The sequence below is a fragment of the Helicoverpa armigera genome, chromosome 27 (assembly GCF_030705265.1).
Source record: "Helicoverpa armigera isolate CAAS_96S chromosome 27, ASM3070526v1, whole genome shotgun sequence".
Lineage (NCBI taxonomy): Eukaryota > Metazoa > Arthropoda > Insecta > Lepidoptera > Noctuidae > Helicoverpa > Helicoverpa armigera.
In genome coordinates, this window is record NC_087146.1 from 6,722,075 (window position 1) to 6,749,409 (window position 27,335).

The 27,335-nt window shown below is 36.8% G+C and overlaps 2 protein-coding genes across 3 annotated transcripts; both read right to left on the reverse strand.

The window, feature by feature from the left end:
• Positions 1–2,690: 2,690 nt before the first annotated feature.
• Positions 2,691–13,571, reverse strand: LOC135116677 (steroidogenic acute regulatory protein-like). The gene is made up of 7 exons (XM_064041936.1): positions 13,455–13,571; positions 10,600–10,865; positions 8,679–8,831; positions 5,262–5,366; positions 4,502–4,585; positions 3,850–3,971; positions 2,691–2,817 (listed from the first exon to the last, which is right to left on the reverse strand). Exons 2-7 carry the CDS (start codon positions 10,792–10,794, stop codon positions 2,691–2,693), a joined length of 786 nt encoding a protein of 261 aa, XP_063898006.1. The 5' UTR covers positions 10,795–10,865; positions 13,455–13,571.
• Positions 13,572–23,418: 9,847 nt separating this feature from the next.
• Positions 23,419–26,889, reverse strand: LOC135118906 (steroidogenic acute regulatory protein-like). 2 transcript variants are annotated; one of them, XR_010277851.1, is made up of 5 exons: positions 26,729–26,889; positions 25,652–25,810; positions 25,273–25,325; positions 24,271–24,407; positions 23,419–23,550 (listed from the first exon to the last, which is right to left on the reverse strand). XR_010277851.1 is itself a non-coding variant. In XM_064042041.1 (4 exons), exons 1-4 carry the CDS (start codon positions 26,810–26,812, stop codon positions 24,876–24,878), a joined length of 357 nt encoding a protein of 118 aa, XP_063898111.1. In that variant the 5' UTR covers positions 26,813–26,889; the 3' UTR covers positions 24,873–24,875. The 2 variants fall into 2 exon arrangements, 1 of the variants encoding a protein (XP_063898111.1); XM_064042041.1 differs by lacking the exons at positions 23,419–23,550; positions 24,271–24,407 and adding an exon at positions 24,873–24,936.
• Between the last annotated feature and the right edge of the window lie 446 nt (positions 26,890–27,335).

Genomic DNA, 27,335 nt, shown 5'->3' on the forward strand with positions numbered 1-27,335 from the left:
CATTAAAAAATACCAACTCTACCTATATACAAGAGTAGATTTGCATTTTTTCATAAATGATATAAGTTTGCATAAAGCATACAGCAGTTTTTAAATAGGTAGCTACAGGCTTATTTTTGAGGCGAATAGAAATGATTAATTTATTTTGAAAATTGGGTCAAAATGTTTTAGAAAAGATACTAATATACCTTTTGAAAGATTTTTGGAAAATAAACTGTGTAATTTAATTACAAGGACAGGACTTGCTTTGAAAAAGCCAATAAAACAGCCTGTATTATAAAACAAATATATTAATTTTCCTAATTTATTTATTTCATATAAAAATGCATACAATTTATACAAACGAGTATAAAAGGCTCAGATCATTCACTCATTATGGGTATCATTCACTCTTTTGATTGTCATTCATTCGTTCTTAGCTTCGTTCAAAAGACCTTTTTGATAAATTACAACAATTATGAGGTTACCAATTGCAGTCAAAGTTAACCTATACATACATATATTACAAATTTTCTGATTTTATATACATAGTTATGTAACAAGAGCTATTTATTACTAGAAATATTCTTAAATTACATTGTTTTTCACTATTAACTGGCATTACGCTAATAATACCAAGATTGAATGATATCATTCACTCATTCATTCTTTAACTGTCATGTTATGGATGTATGGAAGATTTTTCGACTTGGTAATCAAACTTATAATCATCGGCACGAATCTTGAGCGCTGACATTTACCTGCGCAGAAGTGATTTATTGCGTCCCTTTGTGGTATGAAGTGAGGCGCGGGGCTAAAGCGGTGATTGGCCCGCAGTGCATCGCGTCATAGCCGTCACTCGGGATTGGTTCTTTGCTAATAAATCACTTCTGCGCAGGTGAAGGTCAGCGCTCAAGATTCGTGCCGATCATTAACAATAATAAACCTTTAAGGTACGTTCTGAACACTAGCTGCCGACTACAACTGCATGTGCGGTCGGCAGTTAGTATTAAGAACGAACCTTTATGAAAACATCTTTTCATACATGAATATAAAATACTTATTTCGTCATAATCTGTCTTTAAACAAAGTTTGTTTGTATGTACTTTTGGAAATATTACTAATGTAAATGCATGATTTGTATTTCTGTTAGTTTCATAATTAAATGATATTTTAATGTCATTAAAATATTGCTATAAACATTGGTCTATCTATAAGTACGATCTAAGAACGGAAGGAGTAGTTTACGTTGAAAATCATAGATATTTTCTTTTAAATAAAAAAAGTATTTTTACAATATTTTTTAAATTGAAGCACATAGTTGTATGTATCTTATTCTAGATCTCGTTAGAAAATATTACATTGCTCTTATTATACTTTGAATGCGCTTAAAACAAATATTATAGAAGTTTTGGTTGTTACAGTCAATGGTTGTTAGTCATCTGGTTTTGTAACCAACATCATTCAATATTTTGGTTTAAAGATACCACGAAGGTTTTGTTAGTGTAGTTTTAGCTACAGATTATTTGAGGCAGTATATTTTATTATGTAGTTGCTCAAAATAATCTTATAGCAAATGGTTGCTCAGAGTAACTATAAAGTAAAAGGTTGTTTGGTTCACAATTGTCATTGAAGTTGACATATAGCACCATAGCGTATGGTTGTTTTTGCTAAAATATCTATAGTGTGTGGTTACGCTATATAAATATAGAAGCAGATGGTTTAGACCACAATTGTCATCACATTTTGGTTGATTCTGCAACTTTGGTATTCTAGAGTATTTGTAGAATATGGTTGCTCGTAACTAGTTAGTATCAGTTGAAAAGTTTTAGGTTAAATGTACCTATTTATTTATATTTAAGCCCAAAAACTTGTAACTATTTGGTTCTTTAAAGTTTCTGTTTGACCTTAGATAATAGTTGCTGAATCTTAACTTTATAGCAGATGGTTGCGCCAACCAAACACTAAACCCACTGTAGTTTCTTATCACTGCCAGCGGGCATCAATATTTGCTGTAAACTGTACTTAATAAGACCGCCATAGTAAAGGTTGCTGAATACAAATTGCATAGTATATGGTTGTTTAGAATTTGCCCTGTTGCTTAGCGTCGGCCGCGAATTTCCTGACATGTACTATGTAGTCCAACATCACAGTTGCGAAGGCTGCGTCGAGCACGAATTGAGGATTTTACCTGTAAATGAAGTAAAATATTGTTATGTGATATGTAGGGGATCATGGCTAATGTTTGTTCTTTAATGCAAATGAAAACTGAAAACTAGTGCATGAATTTAATAAAAGTTGTCTGAAATATAAATTTTACATCAGAATGATATAGGCTACTTTTTATCCAAGTGCAGAATGTAGTTCCTTCGGGAAGCGGTGAAACTGCCGGCGTAAGCGATCTTAAGGTAAAGCAACCGTGGAAGTGTAAACACCTTGTCGAAACGAATTTCTCAGTGTTTCGGCAGGTACGTTAAAGTGGGTACCGGCTATCAAGTGAACATCTTTGGCAGTCGTTTACAGGTAGTCAGAAGTCCAGAAAGTCTGACTTCCCGTATTACCTAAGGCTTGCTTCGTAAGGGTATTTAGTTTAGTTTAGTTTTAGTTGCCCAGGTAACTGAGTTGAGAAGACCCATATGGCACACTGGTACTCAGCTGCATCCAGTAAGACTGGACAACGACTTTAACATAGGAAGAGGCTAGGCAATTCCTTATAAGGCCTTACCTTTAAGATCACAGCACATGAGCCATTGGAAGGTGGTGTGTGTCTCAATCTTGCCGCCTGAAGTCTGTACCGTTCGCGGCTTGAGGAACCAGCAGCCGACCTTGTTTTGACCTCTGAAAATTAAAGAAATTTATTTGATTAATATGCCAGTTCCTGGAATATTTGTATATAGTGCGCATATATTTTCACTGATACTATAAAATGTCAATATATGTTTTATTTAACCTTAAATTCCCAATAAGAACAACTGCCAAGTCTGCCTGTCTGTTTGTCTACCTTTTATTTGAACTACGCAGAAACTACCTTATAAAACTTCCACCTAAGACTCATTACTGCTATTTGAGACATACAAATACACTTTTTCCTAGAAATAATCCTAGAAAGATACTCCACGACCTGGCTCTTTTGGTCCCTTGAAAACACCTATCTAAAACATCTGTAAAGACTCCTAGTGACTTTGGACCACAGAAACATCTCCTAGAAAGACCCAAAATCTCAAAAATTGCCATAATTCCCTAAAATGTTAGAAAATCACCAAATACCCTAAAATAACCTTCCTAGCAACTTCTAGAAGGACTCTAACTGACCTTGGATGCTAGAAAACACCAAAAATCACATTGAAAATTGCACTCTTACCTGACCATATCTCTATGTGGCGGGTACCCCGGCACGGTGACACTGACGCCGCTGCTGATGTAGCTGTCAGGGTCGGAAGACACCACCTGACCTTCTTTGGACAACGGCGCCGTACGACGGAGGATCAGTCTGTCTGTCTGCTTGTATGACTGCCACAAAGATTGTACTACTAAACCTAGCCTTTTTACTCCTAAGACCCTATTGGACTATTTGAGATACTACAAAATTGCCAAAATACACTTTTACCCTAGAAAATTGCCTAAAAGACACTCCATATTCTAGCTTCTTTAGGCCCTTAAATGACCCTTAAATAAGCTTCCTAGCAACTTCTAGAAAGACTCCTAGTGACCTTAGATCCTACAAAATATTCCCAGAAAGACCAAAATGGCAAGAATGGCAAATCTCTTTGCCATGCTTAGAAGGACTCTTAGTGACCTTAGATCCTAAAGAAACCTTTAGGAACCTCTAGGAAGACATAGAAAATTGACAGATTTCTTGTAAACTCTTACCTGACCATATCCCTATGAGGCGGGTACCCCGGCACGGTGACACTGACGCCGCTGCTGATGTAGCTGTCAGGGTCGGAAGACACCACCTGACCCTCTTTGGACAAGGGCGCCGTGCGACGGAGGATCACGAAGTCTGTCTGTTTGTATGACTGCCACAACTATTGTACTACTAAACTTGTCACTTTTTCTTCTAAGACCCCTTTTGGACTATTTGAGACACAACAAAATTTCCAAAATACACTTTTACCCCAGAAAATTCCAAAAGAAACTCCACATTCTAGCTTCTTTAGACCCTTAAAACCTTTCCTAGCAACTTCTAGAAGGACTCTTAGTGACCTTTGATTCTACAAAACCTGTCCAGAAAGACCCAAAATCTCAAAAAAGCCTAAATTCCTTAAAATCTTACAAAATCACCAAAACTCGCCAAATACCCTTAAACAACCTTCCTAGCAACTTCTAGGACTTTTAGTGACCTTACATCCTAGAAAACACCAAAATCACATCAAAATTGCACTTTTTGCCAAATCTTACCTGACCATATCCCTATGCGGCGGGTACCCCGGCACGGTGACACTGACGCCGCTGCTGATGTAGCTGTCAGGGTCGGAAGACACCACCTGACCCTCTTTGGACAAGGGCGCCGTGCGACGGAGATCACGAAGTCTCTGGGTGCTATGATACCTCGTCCACCTCCTGCGGTGACCTGGTAGGATAGGTCTACGCCGGGACCTACTTCCTGAAAGTTGAGGTTGAAATTTTAATAAAGAATAAAGATTTGCAAAATGTAAATATTAGTACTAAAAGGAAGGCCTAGTGGTTATAGCACACCTCTTGGACACCAATGATTGTATAAAAGAGAAGGAAACCATCTTGACCTGGACTTTAAGTCTGAAATTGTATTCGCCTTTAACCAACGTTAAATTATGGGCGATTGTTGACATTTTCAAATCTTTGGCTATCGTTAAAGAAGCCAGAATGTCGGACAACCAGTTTTACTAAAGGGCATCGGGTTACCCAGGTAAATGGGTTGAGGAGATCAGATAGTCAGTCGCTCTATGTGACAGCTGCTCAGCTGAATGCAGTTAGACTGGATGCCGACCCCAACATAGTTGTTCAAAGGCTAGGCAGTTAATATACTCTAGCTGCATCTGTTTAGACGGGAAGCCAACGCCAACATTGTTGGAAAAAGGTTTGGCAGTTGATGTATTATATGATAAACTAGCGACCCGTTCCGGCTTTGCACAGTATTTCCCCATTTAATGTATGTTTTCATACAAATAAACCTTCCTCTTTAATCACTCTATTAAAAGAAACCTCTAATAAAATAATTAAAGGGACATAGGGACAGAAAAAGCGATTTTGTTTTATACTATATAGTGATTAATGTGAAACTTGCTGCAATGTGCACTTACCTTTATAAGCTCACTCTTCAATATGGTGGGGTTCCACTCTGGCAGTTTAGTGAGATTATCTCTGAACTCCTCGTAAAGGAACTGTGGCGGGGCTTCTACTACACCCTGAAACAAAAATATTTAAAATTAATTTCAATTTCAATATTTTATTGCACTCCATAAGTTACATGAAGGTGCTACATTAGATATTTTAGTACATTATGGACCCCGTAGGTCACGGCAATGTAGAAGAAAGGATTAATCCAGTGGTCCAACTATCTCCTCTGAAAAGATGGCGTGACGACATGGACGCCTACTACCGAGATTTGTGGGTTCATTCGAAATGGGAAGGCCGTTGGTTTAAAGTTTGACTGTTAAGGCTAGGGATACATTATTTACAGTTCAAACACACACATAATTTTGCAGTTCTGAAGCTGAAGTTCTCTTTTATAGCCCAAGTTGGTTATATCAACTTCACTATATTAAAAAGAAAGCTAACTTCAGAAATATTAAGTTAATTTGGATTTAGGTCCTGACATTTGAAACTTGATATTGTAGGTAGTACCTATTTATATCAGTCTTGAATCATTTTATAAAAAATAAAATTTGGACCTTGCCTCATAGCAACATGACAATTAAAATGATGAAATAATAGACAAAGATTGTTCCAAATAATATAAGCGGCTTAATTTTATTTATTATTTACCTTTTGAACGATAATGTAATATTTAATCCGCATTTAAATAATGTTGGATTATATTCTGATATTTTATCGATCACGCATGATAGATTAATTAATAGGTACATACTAATTAAGAGGTGTTTGTATATATTTCTTAATTTGGTAATGTTTCAAAATGAAGATACTAGCATATGCCAGCGGTTTGCCCGAGGGAACAGCTTGTCGCGTTGATGTAAGCTATATTACCTACTGCTAAGTTTCATCCAAATGTGTTCAGTCACTCTCAAATTTTCAACTTGATAATATTAATGATGAATGATGATGTGATAAAATATACCTAATTTATTTATCATTACTGATTTTGATGAAACTTGGCAGTTATACAGCTTATACATAAGAGTAATATTCGCTATATAAGCTGTGTAAGGTACTTTTGTCTGAGTGTAGGAAGTGGTCCCATCAAGAAGCGGATGAAATCAGTGACAGAACCTAATCTATACATATAATAAATCTGTAAAAACTGTGTCTGTACATTGAATATATTTAAAAAATAATAATTGGGTGGGGTTTAGAAACAGTAATGGAGCACAAATCCAAAAAAAAAAATTCTGTCTGTATGTCTGTTTGTTTGTACACGCTAATCTTCGGAACTACTGGACGGATTTCAATGATTTTTTCTTTGTTGTATCAGTATTAAGCCTGGTCAACATATAGGCTATAATTTATCTTCGAAACTTGAAGACCTGATGCAGAACACCAACAGACCAACAAAACTATAAGAGATACAAAAATGGTGCCATGGCAAAAATTGTTTCATATGATGAGCATTTTCAGCTGAGATAATAAATTTGAAGATCTGGAACACCTGATGTGGAACCCCAAGAGCCCAGCTTCTCTGTACCATATACAGGTATGACGTTTTAGCAAAAGTTGTTCAATTTGATAAGCACTTTCTATTGACTTATACAAATTGAAGATCTAAAACACCTGATGTGGAACTCAGGGTCCAGCTAGACTATAGCATTTAGAGGTGTGACGTTTTAGCAAAAGTTGTTCAATCTGATAAGCACTCTCTGTTGACTTATAAAAATGGAAGATGTAAAACACCTGATGTGGAACGCCAGGAGCCCAGCTAGACTATAGCATATAAAGATATGACGTTTTAGCAAAACTGGTTCAATCTGGTAACCACTCTCTATTGACGTATATACATCGAAGATCTGGAACACCTGATGTGGAACTTCAGGAGCAATACTACACTTGAAATGTGTAGAAATGAATGTTATGAAATAGGTGGTATGGTGAATCAAAAAGTATTTAGTCCGTCTTTTAGATAAACCTAAAATAATGGACACGTATTTTTCTTTTCTCCTTCTCACAAACAAATAATAACGAAGATATAACACGCTTGAATTTTGTGTTAAGTCACTGCTTAGTACAAATTTTACATACCTAGACGTGGCGTCACGAGCCCCCACTCTCCGAATTTGTTGCGTTATATCTCATTATTATTTTGTATGTCTCTTCCAGACCTCGGGACTACAGAGTTCCGAATTTTTGGGAGGCAAACGTGGGGCCGAAGCCAACACTCTGAAGCCCTTTTGAGACAACTTTAATGAAATGGTGAAACAAAACCGACGATTATTCCTTTATACACTATAGAAATGAACCCAAGGACAATCCCCGGTGGACGTCGTTAAAAAAAAGACAATCCCCGGTTCTGTGCTATACCATTGCTAACTGTTGATGAAAACTACTTGGGCTATTGTGATGGGATGCTAATGGACTAGGAACGGGGAAACTACGGGAACTATGGCACCTGCCGATGACAATGTATTAGATACATACATGTAAAAATGGTGAAATGGTAAAATGGCAGGTGGAGACTCGCCAGCTCACTTACTGGGCCCCAGGAATCAGTCACTGAATAGCAACAAGAGGGCAACAGGGACATGAGCGGCTGAAGTGTGAGGATACCTCGGCGGATTTTAAACGCAGATTACGCGCTCCCTGTGGGTCACTTACCACGAGGCACCTATCCTCCGAGCAGGGCTACTAACCCTGCTCTAGCGACTCCACTCTGGACGGCCAAGCCAAGCCAGAGGCGTGAGACCTACCCCCGTCATGGTTCACTCCGACCGGCCGGAGATGGGGGACAGTATACTCTCCCTGGAGAACTCAGTATATATACTGGCATCTGACTACCCATAACGACTGCCAAGAATGTTCAATGACAGCCGGAACCTACAGTTTAACATCCCTCCAAATAACGGTCATTGGTAACCAAAATATACGTAGAAAGCACATACGAACTTAGAAAAGTTGCATTGGCAGGTACTTGCCAGACCTGGAATCAAAGACGTACGCTCATACTTGAGAGATTGGTTCTCTACCCACTAAACCACCACGACTTCCACTAAGTCATCACGACTTTGTCATCTCAGTAACATTTAATGTTTTTAACGTATTAATACGTGTAACATTTTATGTTTCTAATGGCTATGCGTATTCAGTTGTTTTCAAGTCAACGGGCCCTTAAAATTCAATATCACACGGTTCAGATCTTTGATTTTGCTGACCCCGTAGTCGCTGGCATAAGGGACTTTATCCGCGTACGAAGTCGCGGGCAGAAGCTAGTTTTGAAATAAAAGCTAAAGAAACCTCGAAATGATGTATATTGCTATGGAGTATTAATTTGCCTTCTATACTATGGATTCGTTACAATCTCAATTAAAGTTTATTTAATAAATACTTACAGTAAACCTATAAACCTTGCCAAACTGTTCAGTCTTCTTGGATTCCACGACGTCTCCCTTCGAGCCTTTCTTCTCGACGCTCCAGTTCGGCAAGTTCACAATACGGAACGCATTGTGCATGCTCTCCTCCGCTTGAGCTTTGTATTCGTCTATCTGTGGGCAAAAGAAGTTAATTTTAATATAGGAATAAAGCTTTAGAAATAAAGGACAGGTGGTAAGGGCGGTTTTAGGGTTAATCGTGGGGTCGAAAAGTGCTGGAGTGGAGACCACGGACTAGCAAGCGCAGCGTGGGACGTCCACCAACAATGTGGACGGACGATCCTATAGGTACAGGCATCTTGACGACCTCGATGGCGCAATGGTCACCATGCCGGACTGCCGAACCTGAGGCCCCGGGTTCGATTCCCGGTTCGGTCGACTTGTGTGTGTTGAGCATGTTTGTTGGCCGTGGTCTGGGTGTTACAATATGTATTTATCAATATGTATATATGTAGCTATATGTAGTTTATCAGTTGTGTTAGCACCCATAACACAAGTTAATTAATAACTTACCATGGGGCTAACCGACCGTGTGTGAAAAATGTCCAGACATTATTTATTTTATTTATCTGTGGAGATCTAAGGGGAGGCCTATGTTCAGCAGTGGACGTCCATCCGATGATGTGGTGGCCTAGTGTAGGAACCAGCCTCTCAAGTAAGTGAGTTCCAAGTACCAAAGCAACTTTTCTAAGTTTGTATGTACTTTCTAAGTATATCTTGGACACCTATGAATATGTTTCGAATGGCATGTTAACCTGTAGGTCCCGTCTAATGAACATCCCTGGCAGTCGTTACGGGTCAGAAGCCAGTAAGTCTGACACCAGTCTTACCAAGGGATATTGGGTTGCCAGGGTTGAGAAGGTCAGATAGGCAGTTGCTCCTTGTAAAGCACGGTTACTCAGCTGCATCCGATTAGACTGAAAGCTGACCCCAACATAGTTGGGAAAAGGCTTGGGGATGATGATAAATAGATAATAAGGAACGGAATCCTTTTCGCGTAAATCGACCTTGCACTCGGCGGATTTTTGAAAAGAATACCTAAATAAATGCACTTTTAATAAGATAAGGAAATGACTTACAGTATCAAGCTAGACATTCGATAAGAATAAATAAATTGATTGCCGCTAATGAGAGAATTGCCAAACATTATAATATTGATTACATAAATTATCCTTAATGAGGTTTCAATACAGATAAAATTCATAATACAAAGATAAATAATTATTTTGTTGGGTAGTAACTGAGTTGCTACCTAGTTTATGATCACGGCCAAGGCCTGCCGGGGCTGCGGGATTGTTCGCGCGAGTTACCGCGGCGCTGGTACATAAAGGGCTTAAGAAGGAACATGATGGGTTTTAGTCAGTAAGAGTGTGACATTTCCTTGCGCTGCACCCACAGCGGGAGAGGTCATAATTTTCCTCCAAGAAAGGAGTATACGCGAGGATCTCGTGGCTAAGTAACAGCCACTCGAGTCCATCGTTTAAATAATGCTAAGCGACGAGGGATGGGTAGCCGTCCATGTTATGACGAGTTCCTCTGTGCTTAGGAACACACGTTAAATAAGTGTGCCCAGGCTGTCATTTAAAATCTTTGGCGATTGTTACGGGTAGTGAGAAGCGAGAAAGTCTGGCAACCAATCTTACAACGGGGCACCGGGTTGCCGGGAGGTAACTGCGTTATGAAGGTCAGTTAGACAGTCGCCCCATGTGGCACACTGGTACTCACCTGCATCCAGTTAGACTGTAAGCCAACCCCAACAAAGATAGGAAAAGGCAGATGATGAATTTTACCTACAACGATAACCGAACCATAACATGCCGCGAAATTGACCAAATCGGCAAATTGACGGCTGGTTATACCCTTAATCTACAATTACACTTACAGTCAACCATTCAGCATGGAATTCCTCTTCCTCAGTCCTATTGAACAGTAGTTTCATCCAATTGGCCACAGAGAAGCCAATCTTGTTCAATCTACTCTCATACTCCTCGTGATCTTTAACTTTCTCCAATTCTTGTAATTGCTTCTCAATTTCCGGCTCCGGCAATGAAGGTACGGTCGACGGTGAAGCGGCCATTTTGGATTTTTTGACGTTTACACTGATTGTCACTTGTTTTTAATATTGTTCTTTATTTATGCACTGATGAACTGTTTAATGAAGATTTTAATTTAGGGACGATTTTTCAATCTTTAACCTAACTTTTATCTGAAGAATATTTTTGACGTTTTGACAGCTTTTGTATAGAAGATATGTCAAACCGCCATATTTATTCCTCTGATAGAAGTTGAGTGATGATTGAAAAATCGGCCCTAGAATCGGAACCGTTTTGTAGTAAAATAGTGTGTTTCTACCTAAAATATTCTTAGGTATTTTTGCAAAGATTGTAATAATTTATTAAATTATTTCCGTATATATTTATTTAACGCATAATTACATTTTTAAATACGATATTATTAGACAAAAATTTGCATTAAAATCAGATAAGTCTTTTACGTTGCCGAAAAATGATAAAACTGAGTCGAATTTGAATATTGCGTCATAAGCAACATTTAATAAATCATATAAATAGATGCTATATGTTTTTGGCCGGAAGTGTATGTGAAGATTTGATTAGTCACAGATGAAGGGGCAAGGTCACTCGGCGGATGGGTGACCATAATTTTTCAACGTATTGTTTTTTTATTCTTTCCTATTTGGATCTCCGATCTGTTGTATTTTAGTATTAAATTAGTCAGAAGTCCGAAATTCTGATTACTGGTCTAACTTAGGTTTAAAAAGTTGTTTTATAATTTTGTTCATTCTAATTCATATCGTATACTTAATTAAGTTTAACATATAGTCATAAGAGCCTCTATTGATGTCCTCCTAGCCGATTATTGGCTACAGAGCTGTTCTCATGTAAGGAGATCAGCCAGCTGCGCCGGACATATTATAGTGCACAAGCATTTGCGCAGACACAAGTGCACTCACTATTCCTTCACTCTCATAGCCCTCTATTACAGTTATAGCAAGACTATTTTGATAGACAATACTTGATTTCATGTCAAACTATGAAGAGATAACAACATTCTATCTATTTTTTCCTTATCTATGTACAGACAACAGTACATCAACCTACCCCAATCTGTCAAGTTTCTTCAATAGATTTTCTACCTTATCACAATAGTGAAAGGTTAATGTTCGATTAGTACAATTTGACTGATTCTAATAGTATTGATGATAGTTACGTTTACATAAAATAAATACAAATAGTTACTGCTGCTACTAATATTATAATGCAGATGAATTTGTGCGTTTGTTTGCTTAAACGAACCCGATAAAAATAAAAATCTTGAGGAAGCATGGACTATTAAGACTGAAATCACCCGCATTGAGCAAGCGTGGTGATTAATGCTCAATCTTTCTCCGTGTGAGAGGAGGCCGCAGTCCAGCAGTGGGACGATACAAAGGCTGTCGAAGATGGGCTACCTTTTCAATTATCTAGGAAGGTTATAATCTACTGTTTATCCGGGTGCGGGACTTGGACCACTCTTATTTGAAGAAGAACTCTATTCACAATATGTTACTTGTGAGATGACGGCAGATAGAACAGTAGGTATAGAAGAAGAAAACAAGCTGCACCGACCACAAATAAAATTGGGACAAGGGCTAGATATAGTTGTACGTCCCTTTTAAATTGACTATGTCACTTGTCCAAAGCTAGAATGCAGCAAAGTTATTTAACAGAAACTGTTCATCCATTTACTATCAAAATTAATGTCCTTACTAAAACAAACAAATGATTCCTCTATATATAACATCAATAAAATATTAGTACTTTAAGATAACTCATTAGTTCAAAAGGTCATAACTACCACTGCGGCTGTCGCTTAAGACCTTTGACACACAATCAATAGTTATTGTGTTAAGACAAGACAAAGACCAGTTTATTAGTTAAAGATGAATCATTCATAATATTGTATAAGACAGTCATTGATACCATGTATTAATTATACCTAACCTATGTATATTTTGTAAAGACATTCATTGATATAAAATAAATTAATGTTACCTATATTTTAGTGAAAAGGAAGTCGTTATTATATAATGAGTTTTGGTCGTAATTAGTGCTTTATGCATTTAATATGGTGATAATGTGGTCAAAGCGTCTCTGTTTTAAAATGGTTTTGAGTTATAAATGCATCTTATTGAAGTTAACGATATCTGATGTTACTAAGGAAACAAGTTTTTTGGTTGCTTTATGACTATTTTAGAGCCATCAAACCAAAATAAACTATACAAAACTCCCTTCTTCCTTCTTGATTATTTTCTTCTTTAAGTAAAGTAATTAACAACATTTTTATATTAGTGACACTGAAAGTCTGAACTAATCATGTTACCAATGAAATTACAAATATACAAAACATATTAAATAGTTTTTTTATTTATTTCAAACTATTGCTTAATTCATGATTTACATACTTATATTTGGCAAAATCACAATGATATTTCCTAACTCCTTACCCGTTACCTTTTACACAAAAACACTACGTATTATTTGTTTGATCATAAAACAATTTCTAAAACCTTTTTTATTTATTTTTACACATGAATTTAGTATAGCGGATTATGATATATTTCTAGTTTTTAGCACACGTATTTTTATAAACTTGAAAATCTTTTTGTTAAGTTGATTATCTTAAAAAATTTAAAAATATTTTAACATAAAATATTTGTAAAAAACACTTCTATTTTACCACTAACGGTTACAAACGATGTTATTCCGTGGAACACAAAGATAAACTGTTCATAACTGTTTGGCTACAATCTAAGTGATATGCTTGTATGTTGTGTTATCTCTCTGTAGGCTTAGGTTAGTACTGTTGAGTACATAAGTTATTTTAATATTAGATAGCTATATACCATTATCTAATATTAGAGAGGCGAAAGTTTGCGTTTGCTTGGTATTTCCTTACGCGTAAACGGCTCAACGGATTCTTATGAATCTGTAAATGCAATCTGACGGCTAATACTACTTTCTGTCTAGCTAGCCAGTTACTTTTAACCGGGTGCGAGAGCTAGGTATCTCTATAATATACACAGTTTCAACTAGTAACTGCAAAAATATATACTCGTCTATCCTATATATTGTATTCAATCAGTGAAAAAAAATCCGGTGTAAGTTTTGTAGTTTCGTAGATTAGTTTACAACAAACCACAGTTTCTTTATATTAGCCGAAATAGATTAAACCCACATATAGCTTATATGAAAGCTAGTAAAAATATTCGTCGCTAACCCAAATTTTCTGCCCCGAAGTGTACTAAAATTAAGTACACGATAAACGCTACATTTTAAGGCCAGCAGTTCAACAGATAATGCCTACTAAAATATAAACTAGGTCATACAGAAACAGACAGATATAAATAAAATATAAACATATATTTTGTTTTGTTTATATAAATGGCCACTGACCTGCCGAGACAAGAACACAAACGCATTGTAATTTGCATATAGGTAGGCCCTTGGGGTAAAGCAGGTATAACTGTACTAATTTTATTCATCTATACTAATATAATAAAGAGGAATCATTTTGTTTGTTTGTTTGTATGTACGTACCCAAAAATTTTATATGTTTTAGACTATTTAGTAATCTGTGGTATTAGTTTATAAGTATTGTAATATAAAATTATGTAGGTATGTATTGTATTTTCTATGGGCCCTAGTTGCCTGTTGTAAAAACAAATAAATAAAAGTCTCGAAACTACTGAACCGGTTTGAAAATTCTTTCACTGTTGGAAAGCTACACTCTTCCCGAGTAACATAGGCCATATTTTATCCCGGTACGAGCAGTAGTTCCCACGGGACGCGGGTGAAACCGCGGACAAACGACTGGTTTGTTTATACAAGTACCTATGTGAATGACCTGTTGGGAGATTGCGGAGTAATTTGCATACAGGTAGGCCCTTGGGACAAAGCAGGTAAAACTATACTAATATTATTCATGCTAAACGCCGTCCCTATTGATATACCTATGTACTTATTTATACTAGGTAGGAAAATTTGGTCAGGTTTTACTCAGTTTAAAAATAGGTTAAATGCAGATAAAATCTATATAAATACGATAATAAATAATAACTTTTACTTGGTCAGTTGGACCATTATTTATTTGTTATTTGTATTTTACATTACTCACTGCTTTAGCACCTTTTTGTAGGTTTTACAGTCAAACGGCTGAACCAATTTTAATGAAATTTTGTATGAATACAAAGATCGGATATTTTTATGCACTAACATCTTATAGGTTTAAAAATAACACACCAAAGTTTATCATAAACTGACTTGTTATTGTGAGTTAGCATAATTGTGTCTAGTTTTGACGTAACAAGAATATTTAAATAATACCTATATGCTTTATCACAAACAATGAAGTTTAGTCATGCATATAATTTTCTTTGTTATTTCATTCATTTATCGTAGCCGGTAGTATTGGCATATTAAATTAATAATTGAGTAGTTTTCTGTGTAGTAAAATTGTTAATTAACTGTGTACGTATTAAAATATACAGTCTAACTATTCCTCAATTTTATCAAAACAAGTTTAGTCGCTTATATGAAAACATCAAAACCAATTCATTTTCGCAATTAGGTGTAGGTAATATTATTAAGGATAGTTAGTAAAGACAAAGTATAGGTACATTTTGAACAAACTAAAAGAACGTAAAATTAATATTTTTCTACTTTTACTTCCTCAAAAGAAAGATTGTATTCAGCTATTCCATACTATCTCCGTTTGTAGCAAATAGATAACACAAAAAAAACAGATAAAATTCTTCCTATTTGCGTATATTTTGAGACTAATAATAACCCTCTGTAGCTATGTTTAAATAGGTATTATAATACCTCTAGCAAGGCTATTGTTTTTGCTGAGTAACGATCAAATTACTGAGTATACGGATGTAAAAAGGTTTATTTTAAACATACATATTCATTTATCTATTCTTTGTACCGTAAAGGCTCCGAAAATACTGAACCGACTTGAAAAATTCTTTCACTGTTATAAAGCTACACTCTTCCCGAGTAACATAGGCTATATTTTATCCCGGTACGGGCAGTAGTTCCACGAGACGCGGGTGAAAAACAACGGCTAGTATTTTATTTACACACTATTTTATCACGCCGTATATTTATAGAGTTCAAAAAACTTAGCACATTCTAAAATAACTTCTAATCGTCAACAAACAACAAAAGTCTATGAAAAAGAAACAAAACACTTTCGGCCAAAAAATTAGCACAGTTTTTATGTATATATTTTTTAATTTTTTGTCTAACACTGACTTCACAAGTGTACCGATAAGAGCGATTAGTCAATTATCAATACGATTAAAGTATGATTAAGTATTATGTATGTATGTACAGATTTTTAAATTCACGTGTTTTACATACGCACACACAAACACACACTTTTATAATTATTTTCTCTATTTCATTAATTGAAATTGTTCCTTAAAGTTAACTACATTTATTATTTTCTTAACTTATTGTGTTTATTGTCACGCTATGTTTTGCATTTTTTTTTTCTAAAAGAGCATTCTGTACACACTATTTGTAAACAAATTATTATTATTCTTAATTTCCACTAGATTTTTAACTTAAACACGCAGCATTAATCTTAGAAAAGTTTATTTAATAAAGACTGTCATCGGTACTCGGTCGTATTACAAACGCGCTCACTAGCGAAACAATTAACAGTTTTATCTGTCAAAATGAATGAAGATGTAATATCTAAATCATGTGATGTAGCAAACGACTCTTTATTCCAATAGAGTTATAATTACGTTAGTTCACAAAACTCGGAATTAGCACTTAGGTTTGAAAATTCACGTGTTTTTACACTATATTGACGATGACGCGACGTTCTCTGTACGCGGTTCGTACGCGACTGTGAAGCCACGCGTTTGTTCCCGTTATAAAATAATTGCTGTACACTTGCGTGCATAGAAAAGGAACAGCTTTGAGGGGCTGGATTGGACTTGTTTAGTTTTTTGTGGTTTTGGGTAAGGGTCGGATGTAGTAAAATCGATTGGAAATATGTGGCTTAAAAGATGTTTATAAAAGTAAATATAGGTAGTAGAGCAATGCCAATGAACTTACGTTTTTCTCGTGACCTATATAAAATACAATAAAATTATTACAAGTCTAGAATTATTAGTTACAAAAAATAATTAAGTACCTGAATCAAATAATTTTGGTATACGTATGTATTTTTTAATTATTCTAGAAAATTAAGTTATACATAATATGTTAATTTTATTCGTATTAAATTCCAAAATGATTAAATAGTAGATAAGTTTATTTTTGTACATAACAGGTGTACTCGTTATTTTTATTTACATTCTGCTGAAGATTTGAATCAAAATATTGAGATAGGTGCGGAATAGTTTTTTATCGACCTCATACATACATTAACATAACTATGTATATATTAATTTTATTTTATTTTGGTTTTGTTTATAAACTGAAAATAACAGCCTGACAAACACAGACTTGTGCGTACAAATATCTCTATTATTTTCTGGCTTAAAGTAGATACTCGCGTATTGTGGTAATTGCTCCGCGCACTCGTACAAAAAGTAGCTTGTAACCTTTCTCAATAAGTAAGCTATCTTACAAAGAAAGATGTTTATAAGTCCGTTCTTTAGTTTTTAAGATTAGCGACTCTATAACTTTATAATATTGGAAAGAATTATTTGGAGATTCAATAGAACTAGACCAAAAATCTGATTTAAGAGCTTTCATTCGGGAGGTGGGCTAAAATACTTTCCGACATGATTTTTAGTGCAAAACAGTACCGTACAGTCTAATATGTACATACTGATCACGTGCCTAACTCACGCACAGGATATTAATAAAATAATGTGTCAAGATATAACATTATCTTAGCACGTGGTAATTGAGTTCAATGCGCTTGACGATAATTTGAAAACAAATATCGTTTGTTCAAAATCAAAATATGATTAAAACCAAAACGCATCATATTAATTGATTTTTATTGAAAGTATTGTGTTACTAGGTAATAATTACAACCAGTACATAATTACTGTATCCATTTAGACCAGGGTCACCAATTAGTTATGCTCGGGGTCCGTTTTAAGAAATGAAATTACCATGGCGGTCCGCACATTTTATAGAAAAAAAATTTCAATGGGAAAAATGATTTTTTCTGTTGTGGACTATCTGTCTGAAGTTTGGAGTATAATTGGTGCACGCTATTGTCATTAAATCCTGGAGATGTTCATTAGTAAGTTGAGATCGAAATTTATTCTTAATGAAATTCATCTTTGAAAATGCTGCTTTACAAAATATATGTTGACCCAAACAAAGTAAGAAGTTTCATAGCTATTTTTTAGTTCTGGATATTTATTACCACACACAAATTTTATCCAGAACTCTTCACAGGTGTTTGTGTTTTAAAACTGTGTTTTCTTGGAAATCGATCATTTCTATCTGCAGAGTAGCTTTATCACTCCCGAAAACATTTGCAGCTTCGTTGCTCCATCACCCACGCCCGCTCCGCGCGCTCCGACCGCGCGACGCGACGTCCCGCGCGCTTCCCGCCCCGATGATAAACCGTTAAGAATCCGCGAACTTGCATTTTGTCGAAATTTGTCGAATTGACGCTAACAAAGATAGTGCGGGAGATAAATTTTATTAAATTTCGTGCTCTGTAGTGCAAGTTGCTGTGTTCTTGCGGTCCGCACAAAATGGGTTGGCGGTCCGGATACGGACCGCGGTCCGCCATTGGTGACCCCTGATTTAGACTGAAAGCATCCAACATAGGAGAAAAGACCAAGTAGGTAATGAGAATGACTACATTCCTTGTCAAAATAAATAAAAAATCAGAAAAACGTTTACAGTAACATATAACAATTTGTGCTTTTGCGGATCCAACAACGAACCTCGCTCCGCTCACCTCTTGTATACCCGAGGTAAACCCAAACGAATAACAGGTAAGAGACCTTATTGTGGCCGAACTAATTAGCAAAGGTCTACGCTTAATATAAACTTCTAACTAATACTTAAAATGTGTGTATGTTAAAGTTCGTGCCAGTTAACTCTGCATTTCTGAAATAGCTGTTTGATTTTTTATACATTTTCAATATTGTGAAATCAATAATTACTTTTGAAAAGCAAATATTCTGAATTTTTATGAACAAATGCAAAAGAGTGAATTAACTTACTTCAGAAATGCAAAGTTAATTAACACAAACTCAACTCTTTTACTGAAAAACGGCTGATTCGATTGACTAGAAATTAGGAATGGAAGCAAATTAGTTCCTACGAGACGTTCGCAAAAGTGAGAAATGGCAAGTTTCTACGTAGTCTGGATTTTTTGTGTAGTAGATAGTTAGGTACTTTCATATAAAACCAGATAAAACTGCAACAGATTATTTTATCAAATGACTGATAGATTGCTAGGCTTAGACTTTTATCTCTCGTCTAATTTGGATTTTGTACGATATGAAAATGCACGTATTAGGCTTAAGTTAATATCTAGGCATGATATTGATGATTTTAATATTATGCATTACTAAGCGGAAAAACCTAGGTACCTAAAATGTTAATTATTTATGCTAAAATCCATCTGATTTACAGACAACATTGCGTGGACTTTGCACGGATTAAATTATGCCTAAATGTTTCTTTTAAATCATTACATTTATTCGTGAAATGTATAAAAATATATGACTTTGCAAGTCCGTAGTACTTAAAATACCTATAATCTGTTAAGAAATGCCTTCTGACAAAAAAAAACAAGAAATATATGAATCATAATCAAAAAAAAATCAACTGTGACAGCGATGATTTTATTTTGCAATTTTTGTATACTTTTAAGTGGCGTGCATTTGGAGAGACCTATGTCCAGCAGTGGACTGCGATGGGCTGATGATGATAGGCTTAGTTTTAGTTATTAACTTTGTCTAATTTGAATAAATAAAAATCATTTCCGTGACCAAATTAATATGCACGCGAGTGTACTCGCTGTCAAACAGTTTTGACCTTCACTAATGAAATATCGAACTCATCACGACAGTATATACTACGTCACAGACATCTGACTAATATATTGACATAGGTACGTATAACATACATACTTATTTCATCAGACTTCTACTGGCTATTTCATCATTGTGAGTTTTGGAAAAATATGCCAAAAATACAAAATCGCGCACATAAAGGTGTAATGTATATTTATGTTTTGATAATATTATATTTTAACTTATGTTTTATTACAATTTTAATTTATACGTTTTCTTTGTAAACTGAATATTTCTGTGAAACCCAGTTTACATATAACTGACCAAATAAATATGCTCGCCAGTGTACCTAGTTGTTGTCAGTTTGACTTCTGTTCTTGTGGGAAAACATCAAATGACCGCCCGCGGTTTCACCTGCGTCCTGCGATAACTACCCTACGCACTTGGATGAATGGAGCCAATAGCCTTCCTTGATAAATGAGCTCTCTAAAAAGAAATAATTTCTGAAATCGGTCCTGTAGTTCCTGAGGTTAGCGCGTTCAAACAAACTCTTCAGCTTTATAATATGAAGCACAGATTAAAAAACTAATATAATATTACATAGGATTTTGCATGGAAGAATGCACACAGAACTTGTTAGTTATTATTTGACACGACTAACAAACAAGATAATAGGTAACAAGTAACTTTACATATCATGCTTCACTGCTAAGCCAAGAAATATAATATCGCGGTTAAGCCTATTTAATGAAATTCGATACATATGGAGAAAACATAAGTCGACACATACTTGGCGGATGCTAGTCTATACTAGTATTATAAAGAAAATTTGTATTTTTCTTCGTTTGTATAAACTCAAAACGACTGGACCGATTTTAAAATATCTTTCACAATTAGAAGGCTACATTATATATGCGAGTAACATAGGCTATATTTTATCCCGGTACGGGTTGGTTCCCACGGGACGCGGGCGAAACCGCGAGAAAACGGCTGGTCAACAACATTCTTGTACAAAACAAGTAGAAGAATACATTGTCATTCATAAATTAATCTCAATTGGCGACCAGCGGTTTCTTTGAGTTAATCACGTCTTATTAATGCAAATTATTGAACCATATGGACTAGGATTAATTACACGAAGGTTGAATACTTTGTTGCAGTTCATATTATCTGCCTAGCCTTTTCTCAACTAATGCCTCAGCTGCAGTACCAATATACTACATGGAGCGACTGCCTATCTGACCTCGTCAACTCCAGTTATCCGGAAACTGGTTGTCAGGCTTTGTGGCTTCTGACTACTAGTAACGACTGCCAAAGAAGTTCAAATGACAACCGATGAATGATGAATGATGATCCACGGACCGTTGCGTCATTTTTGCTTTACCTAATGATCGATTGATCCTCGCGTTCGTTTATTTAGCCACGAACACCCGAAGAAAAATCGTGGCACAATGATATCAAAATGGGCATACAGTTTTCGCAATAAATGACGATCCGTAACGAAATACCTCTTAGGTTAATTGAACAATTGTCGGAGATCCTAAAAAATAAAATAAAATAAACAACTGGAACTTCGTTGTTGCTGGAACTTTACCTTAAAATAACTTCACTATACCTGATCTTGCGTCCATGCAACCGGCTGGACCGTAAATACTCATACGACCTATTTTACTCAAAACATCATTTACAACTGAGATATAAAGCTTTCAGAAAAGACATCATGTTGTATTAATACAGCATCTGACCTGTTCCTGCGTCAATATGACCTGTTCCCCGGCGCGGGCGCGGACTGGACTCGGGGGTCTCGACGGGGAGAACCACTTGACGGTGGACTCCGCGTACTGCGACTGACCCGCCGTGGGGGCAGGAGCGGGGTGCGTTCTGACGCACCGTGGACATCATTGGATATAACCACTGTTTAAGACTGCTAAATCTAGCTAAAATTTTGACCTCAATATGTGAAGAAACCAGTGGCGAGGCGTCCTTATAAGCCGATTCCCATCGGCTTCCCTTTCGAATTTCAAGAAAGAAGCATAGGTATAAGTTATAATATAGGTATAGGTATAATTAATATAATCATTTAAACCACACAATTTAAATATGTAGGTATAACAAAACGCCTACCACCGTAAAAATTGTCTATAAATTACTTGAAACATTTTGCTCCTTCTAAACAAGCCGCGGCTTCCTCCTCCATACAAAACTACGCTTGCGTGACGTCATCCACGCCGCGCCGCGATGTTCGCGGCATAAGGGCGAGCGGTAAGCCGGCTCACGGAGCGAGTTCCAGCGAATCAAAACTCGCGAGTGAACGAGAAAGAACGCGTCAAGACTAGAGTAGCTATATCTGTCTACGCGCGAGTGACAGCGCTTAAAGAGGTCTCAAATATGTAAACAAACAAATCAGACAAATTCACTCTCATTCTTCTTATTTTGTTTTAGATAATACCATTAACAATTTGTTCTTTGTACTACTTAATTGAATTTATTAGTGTGTGTATCATTTAGAAATAACATAGCTCGTGTGTGTACAATATTTTATGTTAGCTTAAGTGTTTTAGTTACATTATGTCAACATAGGCAGATGGCGTTGTGCATTTTATGCAAATCCTGAATCGCGGTGTTAAGATTCTCCGCGATTTAATGACCTACTTGGGAATTGATAATTTTGTGTTCACCAAGTACGACAAATATCAATGGCTAACAGGCCGTTGTAAATTAAATACTTAAAAGGTATTGTTTCTAGTGCCAACTTTTCTCAGATTCTAGTAGTTAATATACCTAACTAAAGATAATAAAGTTTTATAGATATTAATAATCTGCCGAATTCCTCGAGAAAACATGTTCAAACTATCAGTCTCTCAGTCAGTGCTAAAGGTGGGAGAAATTACCTCCATTACCTCTCTCCCCATCCCTGAGTACTCCCCAGTTTTTTTGCTGCGGCTTCCTATTTCATTAAACCACCCTTCGCCACTGGAAGAAACCCCTATTCTACCAAAATCCCCAGCTCATCTATTTTGGATCAATATGACTTAACCTTGAGACCTCTTCACAGAAGAGAACCAATCTTAACCATGAACAAATGTTAACCATGGACAAATGCCTTTTAAATGCTAAATCCAGCTAAAATGTATAAACCTGTTAAAAAGCACCCTAAAGTATCAAATAGACCATCTGACCTGTTCCTGCGTCAATATAACTTGTTCCCCGGGGCGGCGCGGACGCGGACTGGACTCGGGGTCTCGACGGGGAGAACCACTTGACGGTGGACTCCGCGTACTGTGAGTGACCCGCCAAGGGGCAGCAGCGGGTGCGTTGGTATATAACAACTTTTAAGACTGCTAAATCTAGCTAGAATTTTGACCTTAATGTGTGAAGAAACCCCTACTCTATCAAAATCACCAGCTCACCGGTTCCTGTGTTATTATAACTTAACCATGAGACCTCTAGACCGAAGAGAACTTAACTTAACCTTGGACAATTGTCTTTTACAGCTAAATCTAGCAAAATGTAGGTATAAACCTGTAACAAAACACCCTGACTAGACCGAAGAGAACCACTTACTCATGAATAATTGTATTTTAACTGCTAAATCCAGCTAAAAACTTGCCCAAAGCCTGTCAAAAAGCACCCTAAGGTATCAAAATACGGCATCTGACCTGTTCCTGCGTCAGTATAACTTGTTCCCAGGGCGGCGCGGGCGCGGACTGGACTCGGGGGTCTCGACGGGGAGAACCACTTGACGGTGGACTCCGCGTACTGCGACTGACCCGCCAAGGGGGCAGGAGAGGGTGCGTTCTGAGGCACCGTGGTGGACTGGGGAGAGAAATGGTAGTTAGGGTCTTTAGAGTTTCGTACACAAAAGGTAAAGTATAAAAACAATTGATTTTGAAAATAAATAAATAATGTTGGGACACCTTTTCACACACGGTCGGTTAGCCCCATGGTAACTTATTTATTAACTTGTGTTATGGGTGGGGTTTACAACTGATAAACTACATATAGCTACATATATACATATTTATAAATACATATTGTAACACCCAGACCACGGCCAACAAGCATGCTCATTACACAAATGTCGACCGAACCGGGAATCGAACCCGGGACCTCAGGTTCGGCAGTCCGGCATGGTGACCATTGCGCCATCGAGGTCGAAATGATGTAAAGAAGATGAAAAATGTACAGAAGGTACGGAATCCTGTTACTAGAGGTAAGATTTTGCTATCCGGCTGTCACTAGGCTTAGATACTTCATGGACTGTGATAGACGGTTGAAATTTTATATATGAAGTTTTTCCATTGACGTTATATCAACCAATACATTCTAAAATCTTATTTCTATCGATAAAGAAATAAATAGTATTTTACTTCTTTGGACTATAGAACAGGATAGTTTTAAAATTGATATAAAGGCCAAATACATATTGATACATATTAAAAATATTAAATTTTATCCATATTTTGCTACTAATACTTATTGGCAATTTGATAGTGCATAATTACAGTTTTAAATATCAATTATTTCCATACATACCTATAGACTCTAATATCTGCTTAGCCTGCAACTCCTGAGGCAGGACCCGGAAGTCGAGGAACCAGGCCTCCCCACGCTAACGTGAATGACGTCAGAATGAGGAATACCTCGTATACTGGCTGTACTGCATTCGGCCACTGTTGGGGAAAGAGGGCTTAAGTATGTCATCATCTTCCAACTATGTTGGGGTCGGCTTCCAGTCTAACCGGATGCAGCTGAGTACCAGTGCTTTACAAGGAGCGACTGCCCTATCTGACCTCCTCAACCCAGTTACCCGGGCAACCCTAGACCCCTTTAGAAGGAGTTAGAGACTCGTGTCAGACTCACAGGCTTCTGATTACCCGTAACGATTGCCAAGGATGTTACATGACAGCTTAAATATCTGTTGACTTAAATATGTGTTGGCGTAAACATGTGTGCTGGCTTAAATATATGTTGGCTTAAATATATGTTGGCTCAAATATGTGTTGGCTTAAATATGTGTTGGTTTAAACATGTGTGGGATTAAATATTTGTTGGTTTAATTATGTGTTGGCTTAATTATGAGTTGGCTTAAATAAATATGTGTTGCCCTAAATATGTGTGAGGAATCAGGCCTCCCCACGCTAACGTGAACGACGTGAGTATGAGGAACACCTCGTATACTGGCTGTACTGCATTCGGCCACTGTTGGGGAAAGAGGGCTTAAATATGGGCTGGCTTAAATATAGGTTGGCTTAAATGAGTGTGGGCTTAAATAGGTATATGTGTTACTAAAATAAATATGTGTTGGCTTAAATATGAGTCTATTTGAATAGGCATTTAACTAAAGGTAAACAATCTCGATGAAACTTTTACACAAATCCCAAGCAAATAAACATCTGCTTAAAATAAAGTCACTGTTATTAGTGTGTTTATGTATATTTTAATGAGATTTTTAATATAGAGTCATATTACGATTGTTTACCTTTATTTAAGTGCCTACTCGAATGGAGCAAAGGTAAAGATTTGAATGGTACTTACGTCAAATACAAAACCTTAGCTATTAATAAAGCACACGTACACCCTGTTGATAGCTGAAACAAAACAGAGAACATTTATTACTATTGCAGAAAATAAATAAATAATAAATTCAACAATTCTAAGGAAATTTTACAATGAAAGAATTTTCTCCTATTTTTTATAGATATATAATCGGGCCGAGGCCCAGTCAGATTCACACAAAAGGGTACCGTGGCAACTGTAAAAATTAAGAGAGTCTAAAAGCTTTTGCCCCGCCCTAATTTTAAAAACAATAAACCTTTCATTCCCTTCTCTATTTATTGGTTAAAACCTAATTGAAAACCATTCAGTACTTCTTGAATTTATCGCGGACACAAACAGATGTGGCGTAGGTACTCACAGCAATAATACTCCAGTTATTGATATAGAGCACGGCGTAGAAGAGCAGTAACACGACAAACCGACACACAGCCACCATCACTATGTCGAACAGGGATACCTTCACGTTGTACTCCACTATCTCTGTGTTCATTATTTGTTGTAGTGTTTCGCCTCGCATCTGGAATAGTAATTAACATAAGTATTATAAAGTTTGTTTGTTGGAACGTGTCTTGGGAACTACTGGTCCGCATTGAGGAATTCTTCCATTGTTAGACAGTTCATTCCAAGTGAAAGGCTATAGATTTGCCGCACCTGGATTAAAATTAGTCTATATGCTTTTAATTTGTACGTTTATTAATAAACTAGCTTCCACTCGCGGCTTCGCCCCGTCAAGTTCGGTTATATCGCGTTTCCAAGAGAATCCTTCAAAGTCCGGGATAAAACTATCCTATGTTCTGTCTCAAGCTCAACTCTATTTCTGTACCAAATTTTATTAAAATCAGTTCAGTGGTTGAGACGTGAAAGCGTAACAGACAGACAGACAGAGTTACTTTAGCATTTCTAATATTAGTAGGGATAGTCGGGACTTAAGTTACAGGTACGATAACTTTTATTTCACCGCCCGTGGTCACGCGTCGATGCAATTCAAATTTAAGTATCGTCCCGATTGTTTATAAACAAGTCCATATGCTATACTGGTGTATGAGCTATATTACTACCTAGTGTCCGATAATCCTTTGCGCGTGGAGAAGTAACCGACACAAAACTTTCGCCTTTATAACATAAGAATTCGTAGTAGCCTAGTGGGTGAAGAACCAACCTCTCGAGTATGAGGGTGTGGCTTCGATTCCAGTTCAGGCAAGTACCAATGCAACTTTTCTAAGTTTGTATGTACTTTCTAAGTATATCTTGAATACCAATGTCTGATAAAAGGTGAAGGAAAACATCTTGAGGAAACCTGGACTATACTCTGAAATCACCAACCCGCATTGAGCAAGCGTGGTGATTTAATATGTGTTGGCTTAAATATGTGTAGGCTTATTTATGCGCTGGCTTAAAGTGTGCTGAATATTATGAAAATATAGTAAATACTCACCATAACACAAATAAGCCACATGAGGCTGGTGAACAGCAGGTCGAACGTGACAAACAGACAGAAGAAGCGCCGCACTGTAGACATCTTGCCTTGTGGCCTGTGTCCCGCTACCAGGTCATCTGATACTAGGTTCAGAGACCTTCAGTGGCCTAAATCATCATCATCTGACTAGCCTTTTCCCAACTATGTTGGGGACGGCTTCCAGTCTAACCGGATGCAGCTGAGTACCAGTGTGCCACAAAGAGCGACTGCCCTATCTGACCTTCGCATCCAAGTGGGTACCTCTAGGTTAGACTGGTGACAGACTTACTGGCTTCTGACTACCCCTAAAGACCACCAAGGATGTTCAATGACAGCCGGGACCATCCGAAACACAGTCATTAGTATCCAAGATACACTTATTGGGGTTGGCTTAAATATGCACTGGCTTAAATATGTGTTGGCTTAAATATGTGTTGGCTTAAATATGTCCTGGCTTAAATATGTGTTGGCTTAAATATTGTGCTGAATATTGTAAAATATAGTAAAATCTCACCATAACACAAATAAGCCACATGAGGCTGGTGAAGAGCAGGTCGAACGTGACAAACAGACAGAAGAAGCGCCG

Coding starts and splice junctions, on each gene's coding strand:
- LOC135116677 (XM_064041936.1), bottom strand. CDS start 10,794: ATGGCCGCTTCACCGTCGACCGTACCTTCATTGCCGGAGCCGGAAATT. Junction 8,832..10,599: donor TCCATGCTGAATGGTTGACT/GTAAGTGTAATT, acceptor TTTTGCCCACAG/ATAGACGAATACAAAGCTCA. Junction 5,367..8,678: donor GCAAGGTTTATAGGTTTACT/GTAAGTATTTAT, acceptor TTTTTGTTTCAG/GGTGTAGTAGAAGCCCCGCC.
- LOC135118906 (XM_064042041.1), bottom strand. CDS start 26,812: ATGTCTACAGTGCGGCGCTTCTTCTGTCTGTTTGTCACGTTCGACCTG. Junction 25,326..25,651: donor ATAACTGGAGTATTATTGCT/GTGAGTACCTAC, acceptor GTTTTGTTTCAG/CTATCAACAGGGTGTACGTG. Junction 24,937..25,272: donor GCTAAGGTTTTGTATTTGAC/GTAAGTACCATT, acceptor TTTCCCCAACAG/TGGCCGAATGCAGTACAGCC.